This window comes from Helianthus annuus, chromosome 16 (genome assembly GCF_002127325.2).
Source record: "Helianthus annuus cultivar XRQ/B chromosome 16, HanXRQr2.0-SUNRISE, whole genome shotgun sequence".
NCBI classification, from domain to species: Eukaryota; Viridiplantae; Streptophyta; class Magnoliopsida; order Asterales; family Asteraceae; genus Helianthus; species Helianthus annuus.
Window position 1 is genome coordinate 196,007,581 of NC_035448.2, and position 20,800 is coordinate 196,028,380.

At 38.0% G+C, this 20,800-nt stretch overlaps 1 protein-coding gene across 2 annotated transcripts; it reads left to right on the top strand.

Moving 5' to 3' along the window:
- The first annotated feature begins 2,855 nt into the window (after nucleotides 1-2,855).
- Nucleotides 2,856-6,437, top strand: LOC110915241 (acidic leucine-rich nuclear phosphoprotein 32-related protein). 2 transcript variants are annotated; one of them, XM_022159904.2, is made up of 2 exons: nucleotides 2,856-4,221; nucleotides 5,413-6,437. In XM_022159904.2, the coding sequence occupies exons 1-2, from the start codon at nucleotides 3,088-3,090 to the stop codon at nucleotides 5,653-5,655; spliced, it is 1,377 nt and encodes a 458-aa protein (XP_022015596.1). In that variant the 5' UTR covers nucleotides 2,856-3,087; the 3' UTR covers nucleotides 5,656-6,437. The 2 variants fall into 2 exon arrangements, with proteins under 2 accessions (XP_022015596.1, XP_022015595.1); XM_022159903.2 differs by having other exon boundaries at nucleotides 2,857-4,221; nucleotides 5,410-6,437.
- The last annotated feature ends 14,363 nt before the right edge of the window (nucleotides 6,438-20,800 follow it).

A 20,800-nucleotide genomic window follows, 5' to 3' on the forward strand; every position in this document is an offset into this window, starting at 1 on the left:
AAAGAAAGGAGTGCTGGATTTCTTCAGGTCCAAATTTGTGGAAGATTGTGCTTCTCGGCCGCCTCTGTCTTGTGCTAGCTTGAAAAAGTTGTCTTCAGCTGATGCCGATTGGTTGGAATCTCAATTTTCTTTGTCCGAAATCAAAGCGGCGGTGTTTGAGTGCGGGGATGATCGGGCTCCGGGCCCGGATGGTTTCAACTTCCGCTTCTTCAAAAGGTTTTGGTCGCTTTTCGAGATTGATTTCGTGTCTCTTTTACAGGCTTTCTTTGAGTCCGGTAAGATCAATGCTGGGTGCGGGTCGTCTTTCATTGCTCTCGTCCCCAAAATTCGAGACCCTTTGGGCCTTGGGGATTACCGCCCTATTAGTCTGGTGGGGGTTGTTAATAAGGTCATATCCAAAATTCTTGCAAACAGGTTAAAGGTGGTTTTAGGGTCGGTCATCTCCAATAGCCAATCGGCTTTCTTGGGGGACAGGTTCATCCTGGACGGTCCTCTTGTAATTAATGAGGTTTGCTCCTGGCTGAAAAAGAGTAAAAAGGAAGCGTTGCTTTTCAAGATCGACTTCGAGAAAGCGTACGACAATGTCAACTGGGGGTTTGTGATTGATGTTCTTCGTCAAATGGGTTTCGGGGATAGATGGCGTATGTGGATATGGGGAATCCTTTCCTCGGCTAGGGCTTCTGTTTTGGTTAACGGCGCTCCCACTTTTGAGTTCAAATGTGATAAGGGGATGAGACAAGGTGACCCGATTTCTCCTTTCCTTTTTTTGGTAGTTATGGAAGCGTTGTCCTGTCTCTTTGATAAGGCTCTGGATCTTGGCATCGTGAAGGGTATTAGTCTCCCTAACGACGGGCCTACTCTCTCGCACTTGTTCTTTGCGGACGACGCTCTTATTATTGGGGAATGGAGTTTGGGGAATGCAAGTAATATCGTTAGAGTTCTGCGTTGTTTCCAATTGTGTTCGGGAATGCGTATTAATATCGGGAAATCGTCCCTGTTTGGTATCGGGGTGGCAGCCCAGGGGGTGGATCAATTGGCGAATAGTATTGGGTGCAAGCCGAGCACTCTTCCGTTCAGGTACTTAGGCCTCATGGTGGGGGCGAATATGAACCGGATAGGTAATTGGAGGCCCATTTATGACATCTTTGAGTCTAGGCTAGCGTTGTGGAAGTCTACGTTGCTTTCCGTTGGTGGGAGAGTTACTCTCATTCGGTCCGTCCTTGCTAGCCTGCCCAGCTATTATTTCTCGCTCTATAAAGCGCCGGTCAAGGTAATAAACGACCTGGAGCGGATGATGAAAAAGTTTTTGTGGGGAGACTCGTGCACCGCCAGGAAAACCCATTGGGTGGCTTGGGAGAGGGTATCTATCCCGGTCAAGAAGGGGGGTTTGGGCATTAGCAAACTATCAGCTATCAACCGGGCTCTCCTTTGCAAGTGGGGCTGGAGATTCAAAAAAGAGTTTGATAATCTGTGGGTCAAGGTTGTGGAAGCGATTCACTCGGGAGGTTCTGATTGGTCGTTTCTTCCTGTCAACAAATCGGTTCGAGGGGCCTGGGCTGGTATTGTGTCTGTGGTGTCAAAGCCGATCGCTCCAAATAGCGCTCGTCTCCGGAATTTTTTCAAGGGGAAAGTGGGCCGGGGAGACCGGATCTTGTTTTGGTTGGATCCTTGGTTGAAAGACATCCCCTTAAGAGAGGTTTACCCTCTTCTTTTCTCCCTTGAGGTGGTAAAAACGTGCTGTGTTCGGGACCGGATGGAAGGTAATTGGCTGTGGAGGCATAATCCAGACGAGCCCGGAGAACAAGCGGAACTGGAAGACTTGTTGGAATCATTATCGGCAGCTTCGTTAAACAATAGCAAGGACGATTGGTGGTGGTTGCCGGACAATTCGGGTTCATTCTCTGTCAAATCTGTTAAGGAAGTCCTCGACGACCTTGAGGGTAACAGGAACTATTATGTTATTGATCGGTGTATGTGGGTTCCGTTAAAGTGCTATATTTTGTGTTGGAGGGCCGAGATGAACCGGCTGCCGACGGCGGATGCATTGTGGAAAAGAGGGATTATGGTGGGAGATGGTCTGTGCCCGTTTTGCAGGTCGGAGTCCGAAACCGTGGACCATTTGTTTACTTCATGCATTACGGCTTCCATTGTGTGGCAGAAAATTAGTAGATGGTGTCGCCTCGCTCCGATCTTTGCATTCTCTTTCAGAGATCTTCTTCAAATCCATAAATTTTGTAATGTTGCTTCCAGAGTCGAACCAGTAGTCCATGGCATTATTGTTTCTACCGTGTGGTGTCTTTGGTCTGCTCGGAACAAGGCGGTTTTTTCAGGGGCCGAAGTCAAGGTGGATTCCATTTTTAGCGAGGTAAGGTCATTAGGGTATCTTTGGTTCAAAAACAGAGTCAGAAATAATCCGATTTCCTGGACGGATTGGTGTAAATTTGTATGTATTTAGAGTGTTTGTAGAGCTTTTTGTGCCCGCCCGGTTTTCGGGTTTGGTTGGCGTTTTTTAATGAAGTTTTCCTTTCAAAAAAAAAAAATCACACAATGATATTAATCCAAATTTGCCGTAAAAAAATTATGTATCTTTAGAACTATCAAGAAGAGAGATAATAATAATGAAGTGGCAGTATCGTAAAATGACGGAATATCCAAGGCATATTCGTAATCTGTCACCGCACCCCACTCCCAATACCTCTGTTTTTCGTAAAACCAACAAACACACCAACACCCAATCTCCACCGTACATTCCCTCCACGTCAGCGATCCGTGTGCTCCTAATCCAACGATCACAAATCCATCCCAATCCGGAACCAGACAAAATATCTAAACTCTAGGGTTAGGTTTGTTTAACCCAAGCAATACGTTTGTGTGATTACTCGGGGCTCCATTATCATATCAACATACACATACACCTGAAAAATTAGGGTTTTAGCATTTTTTTTTCTCAATTTCAACATAAGCTGCAAAAAAACAAGGTTAGATTCTTCTCAATTTCTCATCCGTCAGTTAAATTTGTTGTTTAAAACATCAATTTTGTTAGGAAATCTGCAAAAAACCTAAATTTTCATAAAATCTGAGCGTATAATGGACGAGATCTGGGAGAGAGCGGTGGAAACGGCGTTAGATGGCCAGCGAGACACGGCGGCGGTCCGGACTTTAACGCTTGACGGTGCCGTGAAGTGCGTTCACGGCCGTTTGCCGCATCCGTCGTTGTTTCAGAAGTTTCCGGACCTGCAACAGTTATCGATCGCGAATATAGGTGTTTCGTCGCTTGAACAGTTTCCGCGGTTGCAGAACCTGCAGAAATTGATATTATCTGATAATCGGATTGCTGGCGGTTTGGAGTTTCTGGTTCAGGCAGGTTTGGAGTCGTTGCGAGATTTAGATTTGTCGAATAATCGGATTCAGGAGATTGATGATTTGAGGCCGTTAGCGGAGTTGAGGCTTGTTTCGCTTGATCTGTATGAGTGTCCGGTTACTAGGGTTAAGGATTATAGATCTAGAGTGTTTGGATTGATTAAATCGCTGAAGTATTTGGATAAGATGGATGTGGATGAGAACGAGCGGCCGGAGTCAGACGATGAGGATGATGATGACGAGGAAGAGGAAGAAGAGGAGGAGGACCAGGAAGAGGATGATCCTGGAAGTGGAGAGGTGGACGGTGAGGAGAAAGGGCCGAATCGGTTGACTAACGGACATGTTGTAGGGCAGGATGGTGTGGTGGATGTGGATGAGGATGATGAGAGTGATGCGGACGAGGAGGAGTCGGAGATCGTGAGAGGGGTGAATGAAAACGGGTCGAATGGTGTCGGTGGTCAGGCGAATGGTTTTCATGGTGAGCCTGCTGATGTGGAGGATGAGGATGAGGACGGTGATGGTGATGATGATTCGGATGAGATTGATGAGGAGGAAGGTGAGGATGAGGAGGATGTGATTGAGGTTCACGAGGTTGAGGATAGCGATGATGAAGAAGATGGGGTTGAAGACGAGGAGGAAGAAGACGATGAGGATGATGATGATGAGGTTGATAACGATGATGGTGATGGTGACGTAGGTGAGCCTGGGAGTTCTGGGTGGGTAACTAGCACAGAAGGTGAAATCGATGGACATGAGCAGGGAGAAGATGATGTAGATGAAGATGATGATGGAGAAACTGGAGAAGAGGAGGTTGGCGTTGAAGAAGGAGATTTTGAAGATGACGAAGACGCCGAGGATGAGGTAGTTTCTTTTTTCTTTGATTTATTATATTCTTTTACCACAAACTTGTTAATTTTCTATGTGCTGTACTTTTGTGTTTGCCCATCATTTTTAATATGCTTTGTTGTTATCTGCTGGTAGTATATATATTTTTTGATATGTGTAGTGAATGATAATATATAGGTTGCCTGGTTGTCACTCTTTCTGATAAGAGACTCATTTTTTTGTGCACAAGATATGGCGTTTTGTTGCTTTTGAGCAATATTTTCTTCAATTAAGTTTCTGTAATTAAGATTTTACGTGTAGTCATCATGTTTGGTGGAGTTTGGTTTGAGATGTATAGGATTTCTTGTTGCACTTTTTTTGGGTTTTGGTGGTTTTGTGAAAGAACAATAGGACATCTGTTTAACTTTTGGTATATTTTCATCTCATGTGTGCAGTCTTGTGTAAATGTTGGATGTAATAACATCTGTGCATGTCTGTTCATTTAATGAATCTGTAATGATAATATTATCTCTCTATTTATCGCCGGATTATTGATTTAAAAGGTCCCCTAAGTGAATTATTTGCAAAAAACAATGTTAAAATCTGTTATTGTTCATATTTTAGTACGGGATTAAAGGTCCCATAATTATTGGAATGTGCTCTAGTTACGCGTGTCATGTGATTGCTCTAATGAGTCGTAGAGAGGCTTTTATTATTCATGTAACCTCTTGTATGTGCTTTTCTGCTTTATCATCTCTGAAACACTTTTAATTTTCTGCCGCTTCCTCTTCCGTTTCTTTATGTCAGTTTGCTTCTTTGTTATGACTCGTAATATGTATGGTTAGTTGTAGTAAAACAGATTGTAATTTTGTATGCGCCTTTAATCTTGTACATATGGATATCATAGTTTGTATATTCTGTTTTGTTTCTTTATGTCAATTTGCTTCATTGTTTGACCAGTTTATCCCAAATCATGGCAAAAGTTGTTAAATTGGCTCTGGTGTTTTTGGAAATTTTCTTTGAAACTAGGAAGTCTCCGTTTTAAATGAGCTAATTTTTGTTGTAATTTGGAAACTGTTGTTATGGGAATTTTCGTTTTTGTTTTCGTGCTCTGTTTTAAGTTATGTGAGTTTAATTTTTGATGTAATCTGGAAACTGTTGATATTGGTATTTTCGTTTTTGTTTTTAGTTGTGTGAGTTTAACCAAGTGTGGTTTAATGGTAGCAGGAAGAAGAGGATGTTGATACAGGGTACCTGGTACAACCAGTTGCGCAGGTTGCAGAAGGTGTTGGGGATGAAGAAGATGTTCCTGAAGTGGATGAGGAAGACGACGATGACAACGATGATGATGATGATGATGAGGTGCATCTTCCAGCCTCTTCAAGTAAGAGAAAGCGAGATAGCGATGATGATGATGATGACGGTGATGATGAAGATGATCATCATCCCAAATCACCAAAGCACAACTAGCAAGAGCTACAAGTTATGGTGAAGAAGATTTAATGGTTCATGTGTATGGTTTGGTACTTCTGCTGGTGATGATCAATGATGGAATTGAGTTTTTGTGTTTTTTAATGGAGAAGATGAGGAAGGGGAGAGAAGGTTGTAAACTGGTTTGGATGATGGGAAGTATTTGAAAGAAAGTTATAAAAGGTTTGGTTAAGTTATATATCCGTTGAACAAACAGATTCAAATGACAGTTGATGTTTAAAGAGGTCTTTTTGAATGACAGTTGATGTTCCAAATGGAGGGAAACAAAGTTAAAAAAAACAACAAACCTTAAACGTATAAATGAATCATCGGATCAAAGAGTGAAGTGAACCCTCTTTATTTCTAAAAAATAATAAAATAATATTAAATAAATCAAAATGGGATGATGGATGCAAAGAGAGGTTCCGTATTCGGAGAATGGAGGGGGGTGTCAAGTACGAATCGGCGTCGTTTTGGGAATGTGTTTGCAACTTGTAAACCAAAGAGTGCCCAAATTGTAAGTTGTAAGAGTGAGTGGACACGTGTTGGGATATAATTGGCCATCCGAAAGTAAGAAGATTCATTCACAAGAGTCGGCTCGCATCAAAGGGCTGAGCCAATTAGAATGGGGTGAAACTTGAAGTTGAAAGGTGCTGTCGAAGACAATCAAGACATAGGAAGGCTTGCTTACTTGGCTCAGCTCGGCTTTATATATTTGTTTTGTATTCTATTCAACACTTTGTGGCCTAACCTTCATTTTATTCTAGCTTTTTATTTTAATATTTTATTTGTCGACTTCATTAAGTTTGTACTTTCGACATAATTAAATGTCCTACATATAATAGATTTAATTAAAGAATATGGTATTACGGTTATGTTTATTATTATTATTTTTAGTAAATTATAAAAATCGCCCTTTATTTATGTCACTTATTACAAAACTGTGTCCTTTATTTTCAATAATTACAGAAAACGTACTCGATCTTTGCCAACACTTGCAATTTATGTTCTTTAGCCTTAACTCAGTTAATTTTTTATGGTTAAATCTGACCAAATGAACCCACATGAGGGTATTTTGGTAATTTTACTCTCATGTGGGGTCCACTTGGTTAGATTTAACCACAAAAATATCCTCATGTGGGGTTCATTTGGTTAGATTTAAACACAAATTAACTAAGTTAGGGTTAAAGGACATAACTTGCAAGGGTTTGCAAATATCGAGTCAAAAATACCCTCATGTGTACTCCATTTGGTCAGATTTAACCACAAAAATTAACTGAGTTAGGGCTAAAGACATAACTTGCAAGGGTTTGCAAACATCGAGTACGTTTTCTTTAATTATTGAAGACAAAGGACACAGTTTGCAATAAGTGACATACATAAATGACGATTTTTATAATTTACTCTTTAAAAAAAATTATGAGTTTGTTCCTCAAAGATAAAATAAATTAATAAAAAATAAAAATTGTCTATGTTGTTTATTATACTGTAATGCATTTGGTCCTTTTAACTACTAATAATATTTGTTAACTAGTGAAATTCTCGTGCGCGTTGCGTCGAGAATATGTTAATATCCATATGGTACAAGTTCTGATATAACTGATAGATAACTTAAAATATAAAGTTGTGATTTGTATAAAAGGATATCAACACGTGTTTAAATAGATTTGAAATTATAAAAATGAATATATGTACTGGTTTCGTTAATAACGATACCGGTAGAGGTGTTGGTTGGTCGAATTCATGTGAAACCGATATTATTGAGGTAGTATCAGTTCAGTCCGTCACGATATTATGTATATACCGACACTCGCTATAGCTTACGCTATAAACAGATATTCTATTGCATAATATATCTCTGTTTTCAACGAAATTTATGTTTGAAACCATAAAATACGAATACCAGTACTGCTACCAAAGTTTTTCATACGGTATCGGTTTGGTTTGATAAGTTAAAAACAACAAAAATATTATATTTTGAACAAACCTTTTAAAAAAACATATAAAAAAGTACGTCGCAACAATATATTCAAAAATTTGAAAACTTTACATTATTTATTAGGATAAAAAAATAGTAAACAACATCAATTTATTTAAAACGAAAATCTAAATTGCATTGATGATATGTATGTTTGTGTTTTGTTTACTTTTGTACAATACTAATCATAACTCGGTTTAAAAAAATTGAGATGTAGATAAAAATACAAATGTCGTAACGGTATACTTGGAATTTTATAAAACATCGTATTTTAAATGACTGTAAATCAAATTTAATTATAAAATAATATTTTTATAAGTAATTAAAAAAAAGAAAGTTACACACACACACGCACATATATATATATATATAGTGAAAGTGTAAAATACAATATACCTTAATGTGCGACGATACAATATGAAATTACGCATGTTATAAAACTCAAAACCCCAATCACGCATGAATGAAAACCATTATCACGCATGAAGAAAAACGATAATAACCACGTTTATGATTTTTTTCATGCGTGATTAAGGTTTTGAGTTTTATAACATGCATAATTTCATATCGTACCATCGCATATTAAGGAATATTGTACGTTAACCTTCCCACACACATATATATATATATATATATATATATATAATCTGTACATACACAAAGTTGATATGATTGTCACACCCCAACCGATGGCGGAAACATCGGAGTGGGACGAAGTAGATTGCTCAAAGACATCATAGCACTAAAGTTGAAATATATTAACCACTGAAATTTAAATTGTCATATAACACTTGAAGGAAAACACATTGTTTAACAAAAGAAACGACAACATAACATTTGATTATGTGACAACTGGCACTTTTTCATGTAATTCCGTATGATGTGAACAGTAATTTGTAATATATGTTTTGTGCATGTTGAACTTATGATATGAATGATTTCATGATTTACTTTCAAAAGACTCACAAATACATTGCATGATGCATGCTACTTATCATTGTTAAATGCAACTCGAAATAGTTCAATTAGTGCACAGAACAAAACTAGCACAATTATCAGATAAACAAGTAGTACTGAGAGGAGTTCAGTACTCAGACAGATATCATGTTAGGACAGAGATTGAGTCCCAGGACCAAGATTTACACTAGAACTCCATGTAGGAAAGTAAGGGTTATGAAACTGTCTTCCGAGTGACAAATAAACACTAAAAAGTACCTGAAACACACTCTAAATGCAGAATTCTGCAAAATTCAGCAATTAAACATCAAAATACAATGCAGAAATAAGGTTTAGAGGTCCAAAATAACTTGAAAAGTGTCGAGAATGAAAACTGTCATAAAAGGTATCTCATAACTCACTAAACTGCGCAATTTAGCACCTTAACGAACCGGTAACCAAATGAATAACCGGGCACTACCCGAAACACCAAAATTGAACTAGAAGCATTGTTTTAATGTTACAAGACTAGTTATTAACACTAAACACCATATTACACATCAAAACATCTAAACACATTAAACCCCTAACCAAATCACCTAAATCCTAACTAGAACCTAACTTAACATTTGAAATCAAACCATGACCCCCCCTGGTGGACGGTTAACAAGGGTCCCACCACCCCACCATTTTCTTGAATATTTTATTTAAGTTGTTGCATAGATATTAAACATTTAATCCATTGTATAATTTGATGTTGGTGGATAATAAGACCAAAGGCCTTAGGATTCTTCACATTATCATTCCTCAAAATTCAAACAACAAACTCCTCTCCTCCTTCTTCAAGCTTACGGCCCAAACACCCCTCTCTTCATCTCCATTTTTCAACCCATTTCAACATAATCTAAGCACATTCTAAGGTGAATCAAGCATAGTTAAGAAGGTTGCAAGCAAGGAAACTTGAAGGACCATCTTGAGGAGCTATTAACCATCTTTTTTCTTCTTCATCTTACATCTTGTTCATCCCTAGCCTTTGTGCTAGTAGTAAGTCTTCTTGATCTTGTTTTACACCTTATTCTAGTGGTTAAAGTATGTAAGTAACTAAAAATCTAAAGATCACACCAAAACAAGAAGATGAACATAAGCATAAAGCTCAAAATCATAAAGATCTAAGTTGTTTAGTGTATGTGATGAACTTGTTTATTGATTTCTTGAATGTATGGTGTAGATCACCACATAAAAGCTTACTAGATGATGATCTAAAACATGATCTAGCAAGTATGAGGATGAATCTTGAAAGATCCATGATGATCATCCTTTATGTTAAGTATGAACTTGAATATAAACTTGATTTTGTGAAGAATGATTATTCTTACAAGTTGTAACTCTTAAAAGTATGGGATTTCAAACATGAAAGTTTCAAGAAAACCAAAGTTTGCTTATAAAGAACATGGTTTGAGTTTTAAAAGAAAATAAACTTGCTTCATGTGTTAAAATGGAACCATTAGAGTGTATAAGACATGAAAAATTCAAGAAGATGATTTTTTGTAAAAATGTGTTACAAATTGTAAAGATTGAAATTTTGTAAAAATGATTTTTATGAAATAAGAATCATGTTTTTAGTATTAGTAAACCATGTTAAACACTATGTTAAAATACTATAAGATTTTATAAATCTTCAATTTCATACCTTCATGTAGGAATATGTTTATGGCTCATGGTAAGTTGTAGAATGTTGTTGATGATTGTTGGTGAAATTTTGGAAAAGAAAATGATATGCTAATAAGCATGGAAACCTCCATTTTCAAGGGAAACTATGACAAAATTTTTGTAAAAATTCAACACTTAGAAAAATATGTTTAAACAAGTGTTTACAAGTGATTTTTGATCATGGTTTTAAATATAAAAAGTTACCATAATTTTTGTTATAAAAATTACAAGTATTGGAGGTTGATTTTCAAGAATAAGAATGACTAAGTATATATTTAGGAAAATATAGATATTTGGAAGTCACAAAAATTATGTGCTACATGTATATTACTTGTATTAGTTATACTAAAAATTAGGAACTTGAAAAATAATATACCACACCAAAATACTAAAAATTTGTAATTTGAAGTATTAAAAAAATCAAAAGAAAATAAATATATAACTTATACCCAAATATTGGACGATTCGGATAATGGACACTTTGGACTATATATATATATATATATATATATATATATATATATATATATATATATATATATATATATATATATAGTAGGGTTCGCACGGAAAGTGTGTTTTTTCTAGAAAGTCTAGGAAGCGATCTGGTCCATCAGATTGGTGTGTTTAAGGGTTGAGATTAAATCAATGGCAATATTGTAATATTTGAGTTTAATTAATTGATTGTTTTAAATGAGTAGGGGCAATTTTGTTAATGGCCGTGTTTTAAATCAATTAGATAACCGCCCAGTTCCTAATTTCAAGCGATTTTCCCTCTTTCTCTCTCCAAACCCATCTTGGAAACCCCAATCCCTACCAAAAATAACTACAATCATGGAAGAAGATAACTTTAGAAACGATGGAGAGCACCAGATCAAATTAAAACACTTCTCCATCTCCACCATCTCCGAGTTCATCATCACCATTCAAATATTGTTCTTATCATCTCCGTTTTCTTTGACGATGTGTTTTAACAGCAAGCAAATTAATACAGTTGTGTTTTAGCAGCAAGCAGATTCATACAGTTGTGGTTTAGCATCCAGATTCATACAGATGTGTTTTAACAGCAAGCAGATTCATACAGTTGTGTTTTAACATTCAGATTCATACAGATGTGTTTTAACAGCAAACAGATTCATACAGTTGTGTTTTAACAGCAAGATGATTCATACAGATGTGTTTTAACAGCAAGCAAATTCATACAGTTGTGTTTTAGCATTCAGATTCATACAGTTGTGTTTTAGCATCCAGATTCATACAGATGTGTTTTAACAGCAAGCATATTCATACAGTTGTGTTTTAGCATTCAGATTCATACAGTTGTGTTTTAACAGCAAACAGATTCATACAGTTGTGTTTTAACAGCAAGCATATTCATATACTTGTGTTTTAGCATTCAGATTCATACAGTTGTGTTTTAACAGCAATCAGATTCATACAGTTGTGTTTTAGCATTCAGATTCATACAGTTGTGTTTTAACAGCAATCAGATTCATACCCTGTGTTTTACCATCTTTATATTGTGGGATCTATAAAAAATTGACTTTAGCCCTGTAAACTGTTAAAACACAACACCAAGAACATGCTGATAAATTCCAGTAATCTTCTGAACAATGGAATATGTGATGTAATGTGACATAGACAATAACATAAAACACATTCAGATTGTTAAAATGCAAAAGAACTGTTGAAACACAACCTGATTATATATTGACTTCAGAGTGTTAAAACACACTGACTTCAACCTCTCTGGCTGGTAACACACATCACTAATTACATGCTGATAGTTTTCAGATAAACACATTGACTTCCAGATTTGAATTTGAAAATAATAAAAATTCCGAAAATCATGGAATTTTAGTTAATGAAGATACATTCCAAAAATAAAATTAAAATGTGAAATTACATGATAGCCCTTCTGCTTAAAATCTCTCAATGACACATGTCCAATTCTTATTCCTTCCTAGACTTTCTAGGAAAATTAGACTTTCCACCCAACTCCTACTATATATATATATATATATAGGGTTGGGCTATATAGAAAACCCTAAATATTTAAGAAACCCGGAAAACTCAAAGCTCCCGACTTTTTTTTTTTGAAAAAAATAACACATGTAATATACATGTTTTTAAGAGTTTTGGGCCAAAAAAATCAAAAAAGCGCCGAAGGGTTTTCTTAAAAAAAAAACAAATTTCAGCAACTTTCAGCATTTTTGTCTAACACATGTTACGCAACCGGACATTGCTGAAATTTGTTCATTTTTTTTAAAAATCCCTTTGGCGCTTTTTTGTTTTTTTGGCCCAAAACACTTTAAAACATGTATATTACATGTGTTAATTTTTAAAAAAAAATGTCGGGAGGTTGGGTAAAAATGGGGGGAGATTTGAGTTTCCAGAGTTTTCTAAGAATTTAAGGGTTTTCTGTCTAGCATTCCTCTCTCTCTCTCTCTCTATATATATATATATATATATATCGGAAACTTAATTTTTATCATTACTATAAGGACATATCATATTTTGGAAAAATTTGAAAATATATTATTTTTGGAATAGAAGAAAATATATATTTTCATAAACAACTCAAAAATATATTATTTTGGTGAAAACTATAAATATATATTTTTCTAACTTTGATCTTAAAAATATATATTAATTTTAAGATATATGTGGATGTATACATATTTTTACCAAATAAAATTTATAGACATTTTTCTATAAAATTCTCTTTATAGAATATATATATATATATATATATATATATATATATATATATATATATATATATATATAGGATAAGGATCATGTGAGAAGTAGTAGGCTATTTGAGAAACTTGAGAAGCATTCTAGACCACACATTTTCCCTAAGCAAAAAAATGCAAAAAAAAAAAAAAAAAGTAAAAAAAAGGCATTTTTTTTTTTGGAAAAATCGCAGCTTTTTCTTTTAGGATTTAATTTTTTATTTTTTTTAAAAAGAATTTTTTTTGGATTTATACACATGTGTATATTGTTAATCTTTTAACTATACATATATGTATATTGTCAATTATATATATATGTATATACATGTTTAAAATTGAAAAATAAGTGTTATTTAGGGTTTAGCATTAGTATTTAGGGTTTAGCATTAGGGTTTAGGGTTTAGCTTTAGGGTTTAGCATTAGGGTTTAGTAATAGTATTTAGGGTTTAGCATTAGGGTTTAGCTTTTGGGTTTAACATTAGGGTTTAGCTTTAACTTTTGGGTTTAGCTTTATCTTTAGGGTTTAGCATTAGGGTTTAGCATTAAGGATTTAGCATTAAGGGTTTAGCTTTAGGGTTTAGTTTTAGCTTAGGATCCCTGCCATATATATATATATATATATATATATATATATATATATATATATATATATATTAAGAATAGAAAGTTGGTAATTTTAATTGTGTAAAAACAGTATTCCGAAAAATTATACATAAATTAAGTAGAGAATACTTAATAAATACTAGAAAATACGTATTCCTATACGTATAAATACATACCGACATACACTACCAACACTTGGTAAAATACCCATATACAAGTATTATGCACAAATACGAAAATACAAAATAACATACTGAAGGGGTAAGGTCCCAAAAACCTTGCACAGGCGCTTGAGACCATACCACAACCTCGCCAATAGGCTCTCTTTAGAATAAACCTTGCGCGACCGTGCACTGGTTCTAAAAGAGAACTTTAAAAGAAAAGCAGTATGTAACATTCGCGCGCCAAAAGGAACTAATAAATCCTTACGCAAGCTCTCATGCAACAGATAGGACAAAATCCTAACAAAAACCTCCGCGTGAATATCATCCAGACTTGGATAAAAATAGACCTTTCTGTCATAACAAAATTACCATGAGGAAGAGCCACATAGGATTACAACTGTAATCCTTCTAGAAGGCATTATCGTGCAACACCATTCGGTTATAACCGAATGGCCACGTGGCATCATCCTGGACATTCCCCAAAGTCACGATGATGACACCAAAATTGAAGGAAAATCCACACTTGCCCACCTTCCACGTGGCATCTCCCCAGCCGTCGATCATAATTGCGATCCGTGTGTATACACATCCATTAGTGATTAACGGTGGAAGAAATAACCGCTCAAGAAAATTACTTTCCGTCATCTTTTCGATCAACAGATTTTCCCGCCCAAACTTCGGCTATAAATAAAGGATAATTCAGGTATAATTCCTCAATTTACTCTCACTTCACTTTAATACTACTTCTTCTTCTTCTTCATCAAAACGGTACTTATTCTCACACTAGAGGGTGGTTACGGAGAGAACGCCCATTCTCCCCGTGGCGAGTCTAACAGCTGTTTGTTTTGCAGTTGTTGTTAAAGGAAGAAGATAATTCACCCCTGAATCAAACGAGGAGACCTAACCCTTTTATGCAGATTCAAACCCCCTGGTTCAATTGGTTCCGGTTGATTAAACCAGTGTTTCTTCATTGGCGCCCACCGATTTCTCAGTTTTTATTCTTATCTTCTCGTTTCGATTTACTCTTCCACCTCTGTTTTTCAATGGAAGAAACTCCGACAAATCGTCAATCAGGCCCTCGGCCAAATTTCGCACACAATACCCAAGTCGAAAGGATTGTGGAAGAGGCTTCGGATGATAACGAAGTCCAGTACAACGATAATCATCCGAATGGCCCTGTTACTCCAGGAGCACAACCCGAGATCCCGATAAGTTCAATTTTACCTCCCGGTGAAACCCCCATCTCGTGGTATGTTAGATCCCAAGGAGCAATAAACGCCGTATACGCACAAATTTGTGCACAGTCTGCTCCTCCCACTCAGTCACGAAGACCTATATCTCGTACACGAGCACCATCTGCACCTCGTGCTTCACACCATGAAGCACCATCACGAGTTCATGTGGAAGACACAGAAGTTTACTCCGGATCTCCTACAAGGCATGATTCTACTCATTCAGAGAATTGACGAAGAGAGTATCATGATGAATCTCATTCCCATCGAAGGCAATCGATCCATTCTTGGTTGGGCCCGCGTTCCTACCAGAAGCGGGACACCCACACCGACGAATATGACAGAACATACCAGGAGGGAGATAACACGAGTGTGTTTAGCCGGTTCCAACGGGACCACAAAAATTATAAACCTCGTGCGGTTTATAACCCGGATGCAGATCATGATTACAACTTAATCTACCTCCCGGCAGAGGCAGCGGAGAATTCGAAGTTCATCAGTGAGATCGCCTTAGCTCCTTTGGAAAAGGTGAAACTGCCATCAAATGTCGGAAAATTCAATGGCATGACAGATCCAAACGATCACCTTCGTGTTGTCACCAGCGCGGGCCTGGTAGGAGGTTGGACCTTGCCAATATGGTGCCACCTATTCATCCAAACACTGACAGGCACAGCGCGACTATGGTTCGATAACCTACCGGTCGGGAAGATAACATCGTGGGTGGATTTAAGAGGAAAATTCCTGGTGCATTTTAGCCAACAGCGAAGGTTGATCAGAGACACTGCTGACGTGATGAATATTTGGAGGCGTGATGATGAGAGCCTAGAGGACTTCATAATGCGTTATAATAAGGAAGTACTAGAGATTGGTGACGTGCACGAGCATTTGATACGAGCGCAGTTCAAGTATGCTGTCCGCTGCGATGACATGATCAAGGTTTTGTCGGGAACAGAAGGGTTACCCAAGAGCTGGGAGAAGCTGATGGCTGCAGCCAAAGTATACGCCCAAATGGAACAAAACCTCAGCACCAACAGGCCACCGCCACCACACAATCGTCCACAAGACATGAGTGGTAGAGGTGGAAAGAAATTTAAGAAGAATTGGCGCGACTCAACTTCTGGAGCATACTCGTCTGACGATGCTCGGGCGACTATAAACAAGTTCACAGCACAGATGGAAACAAAGCAAGAGAATAGAGAACGACAGTGGACCCCCTAATGAAAACTCCGGCGGAGGTGCTCAGCACAGAAGACAATCAGTTTAAAACCCCTCCGCCAATGAAGATCAAGAGGGGTCAAGATCCGAATCAGTATTGTGACTACCACAAGGATAATGGTCACACTACAAACAATTGTATATCCCTCCGCACCGAGATTGAAAAAGTGCTCAAAAGTGGTGAACTCACCCACTTACTGCAGAATGTGCGGAAGGATATAAAACAAATTACTCGCGGCGATGAAGGCCCGAGTAAGAAAGCTAAAAACTAAGCGGCACAAGAAGCAAGTAGCATACAATAGTCTCTTCACATGTTGGTCAATTTCTCTTACCAATCCATGGCGTAGAACTATAGTATGAGTAAGTTAAGTTCCATTTAATTATCCTAAACAGACAACTTTGTACTACGGCCTCTAAGCCTTATCATTAATCAAAGCAAAGTTAGTTCTATTATTTTTGTATTCATTAGAAAGTGCATGCAATTCCTTTTGGTAAGCGCAAAAACATTATGGTAACCGTAACACAAGTCTCATGAACGGTCAATGATCACACGCATCGCGCAAGGCCCAGCCTTACGTTCGCACATGAGCTTTATACCACCTTTATTCGCCTTACCTAGTCAAAGCAATTGTACTAATGCAAAATATTGTAATTCAAACACATTTCATACTAGTTACTAGCGCATCGCACTCCTTAACAAAAAATTATAAACATACACGGCAGTGTATAAAATAAAGTTACTTGCGCCACAGCGCATTAACAGACAGGGATTCACACCCCAAACCTAAAGTTAAAATTGTTCATACAAACACAAGAATAAAGAAAACCTAAGCTAGGTCTTCATCCTCATCCTCTTCTTTGTCTGGAAAAACCTCTCTCAGCTGCGTCACGTAGTCTTCAGACTGCATCGCGACAGTAATGAGATCCATGACTGGGAGCTGTAAAGTATTAAATTGAGTCTTCGCAGCAGCAAGAGCAGCTTCGGTATCAACACCATGAGTAGCTGACCTACTAGTGTCCCAGTCAACCTTTAAAGCGTTAACCACATGATGGGAACACTCTGCATACCCTTGGGCATATCCATCATTCCGCACAGCAACCAGCAGGTGCGCAACCGTTTTATCTAGTTCTTCAGAATTAAGAACTGAGTCGGCAACCTACACAAAAGTAAAGAAAAATAAGAAGACGTGCAAATATCTCCAAATATTATCAAAGACAGATGAACTTACGCTTGCGATTCCATGCTCTTTCAACCACAACATGTCACTTTTTAATGGTTCAAGCTCACTCTCCGCCGTTGCCCGCGCAGTCTCGGAGTTTTCCAACTTTTCTTCAGTTTTGGCAAGACGGCGGGAAGTCTCAGCCTTCTCAGTTCGTTCAAGCTTCAAATCTTTTTTAGCAGACTCAACTTCCGCCTTAAGTTGTTCCTGCTCAGATAATAAAGAAGTACGTTCTTCTATCTCCTTATCTCTAAGGGCAAGGGTAGCGCAGGTACGTACCTCTCTTTGCTCACTTCTTTCCTGATGAGAACGTGCTTCATCACGGGCTACTTCAGCTTCAGCTTTCTCTTGTTTTAACTTTTCGATCTCCGCATCTTGTTTTTTCAATCTCTCAACTTCCGCTTTGAGGTTATTAATGATATTGCGAAGACCTATCTTCTCGTTATTGTCTTTCTCACAAATCTCTCTCCAATTTTTACGCTCCTTAGAAAGGAGAGCAGCCTCAGCCTCTGCCTTTCTTTTCCAACCAGCTACAGACCATTCTTCAGTTCTTCGGTCGTTCTCAAACTTATCCCGGTTAGCCTCCAACGTAGCCTTCAACTAAGCTACTCGGGCCTCGTCCTCAGCAAATTTTTTCTTGGACTCCTCATAGGCAGCCTATTCTTTGTGCATACTATACCACTCGCGCACTATGTGATGCGTAGTAGACGTGTAAGTAGCAGCTTCTTCAAGATAAGCATGATATGTCTGTTCATGCGGACGTCCCTCTCAAAATTTAATCTCCCCAGGAGGAAAGGTTCCCTGCAACTAGTCTCGGCACACACGCCAGTCTGAAAAGGTATCACCTTTCTTCAAGTTCCAAACTGGAGCATGAATTTCAGAAGCGTTCTTCTCCGAGTAAGTTCTGTAATAATAATCCCCCAGAGTTTCATCCGGACGGATAGGGGAATTTTCATTAGCATAAGAAAAAGAACTTTAGTCTTCAACAGGGTTCTTCTCGACATTTACAGAAGCAAAACCCGCAGTAGGAAAAGTTGCCACAGGGTCTTCTTGAGCGAATTTTCTTTTCTCCGGGTCTCGCGCCACAACTTCAAGAGACTTTGGATGCCCAAATCAACACCCGCAGCCTCCGGGCTAATAACCTTCTCCGTTTCCACCACAACTTCAACAGGTTTTTCAACCTCAGGGATCCCTGCCTCAGCAGTCTTCTCCGCCTCATCATCACCAGCACTCCAGCAGCTTTAGTACTTTCTAGCTGCTCGCTAATCGGGGCGCGAGGAGGTGAAGGCGGAAGATCCTCATTGACCGCGGATGATAGCTCCGCGTGCACAGGGAACTTGGTTTTTCTACAAAAACAAAATACATATTTACAAACATGCAATGCGCATAGAAAGCAAATAAAGAAAAAGGCTTACCAGGATAAGGTTTCACAATAAAGGCATCCAGATTGCTCCTTCTGGTGATTTTCTTCCTTTGAACCTTCTAAGCAGGTTGCCCTTCGGCCTCAACATCAGTCTGTTTTCTTTTTCTCGCCTTTGGCTTCAACAAGGGCTCTGGACTTGAATCTAAGTCAATTGGGTCATCAGGATTTGAAGGAGGGATGTCAGCAGTATCCCTAGGCTCCGCGTTCGGCTTCTTCACAACTGCAGGCGCAAGACCCTCCAACGAGTCAGATACCACCACATAATCACACCAGGAGTCAGAGGAATGGCGCGTACCTTTCTTCTCCCCCCCAACATTTTTAACCTTGGATGACTGGGTTTACACCGTATCAGCTCTTTTCAGCGAAACATTAGCGGCAGATGCACGTTTCTTCTTTTCAGGGCCTATGCCCAGGTTAGTCATGTCACGGCTCCCGACCCTACCCTGGACGGAGTCGGGGGCCGCGGGCAGATTTCAGTGGTACCCGTGGTATTTAATTTATGCGGCAGCGGAAGTCTTTTATTACAGGATCTTTTCACCGTAAAATGCTCGTTTAATATATTACACAAAGTTTTAAGGGATAAATCCCATAATTTACAATAAGTTGATTTCACACAGAAATCTTTATTTTTCAAAACACGTTTTATTAGTTTATTTACACTGAGCCACTTCTTGAGCTTGATAGTGCTTTACTGCACTTTTCCTGGATCACACAGATCACCTGAAACATGTTTGAAAAAGGTTTTGTCAGCGGGGAAATACTGAGTGAATCATTCCATTTTCTAAAACGACCCGTTAGTTATAAATTTACAGTATTAAGAGCGATTACAATGTTTCTATCAACCAATTATCAAGAATGGGTATTTGTCACTCGACCGGATCTGTGACTGTGGTCATACCACTATTGGGTCCCGTTGTCCTAATAGTGACGGTTTACTCACACAGAGTAATAATCACTCACATAGAGTAATACTCACTCACATAGAGTGATAAAAATAGTAATGTGCACAATACCCCACATACCAGCTGTAATTTGGTGATTACAAAGACTTAATCCCTGTAATTATAACCTTGAAAATAATTTGAGGTATTGTAATACTTACTCACAAACTGTAAGAAAACAATTTAAAAAGGAGAATGACTCACATTGCAGATTAACGAGCAATAGATAATGCCTACTGATTAGCCTTGATTACACCTAGTTTAACACAATGTACACACAGACAGGTTAGTAACTAATACAGCAGTTACGTCAATTCACGAGATTAAACCCTCACAACGATTAATCAGTGCAATACTCGATAATTCAATCGGATTCACAACGAATAACAGAGTATAGTCCGAATTCGAACAACACTCAAATATTCAAGTCGAAATCACGACGAATAATCAAAGTACAAGCTCAATTGAGCAGCACCCGGACTATCGTTGGATAGTTATAATCGATCGGACGTTGAATCGTAATAGCGATCGAGTTATTACCCTGATTGTGGCAGCACCTCGTGATTAGTGTGTGTTTGATAGTAATTTACGTCTAACTCAGTGTGTATTATGAGTTTTGACGTCGAATGAACATCTGAATTCAAGTCCCAACCCCTTCTATTTATACTGAAAATTTAAACCGCCCGCGTGTCGCGTAAGACGACAGTGATTCTGTCGCGACTCGCCTGGGAAACCCATCTAGCCTAGAGTAGCCTTGTTGTGGGTATAGGCCTGCTGAGTTGGTTTCGACTGAAACTTAGTTCCCACGTAAAAACTGTTAAGATATTACCAACTAGGGTTTATCCCCCCTGAGTTTTAGGGGTCCTGATCCTGATTCTGATTGTTATGAAAATTTTAGGGTTAGTGTAAAATTACTTGGGTGTCTTAACTAGGGTTTTCTTATTAACTAATTATCGTTCTAATTATTGATTTTAGTGGCAGTTGT

Coding starts and splice junctions, on each gene's coding strand:
- LOC110915241 (XM_022159903.2), top strand. CDS start 3,088: ATGGACGAGATCTGGGAGAGAGCGGTGGAAACGGCGTTAGATGGCCAG. Junction 4,222..5,409: donor ACGAAGACGCCGAGGATGAG/GTAGTTTCTTTT, acceptor GTTTAATGGTAG/CAGGAAGAAGAGGATGTTGA.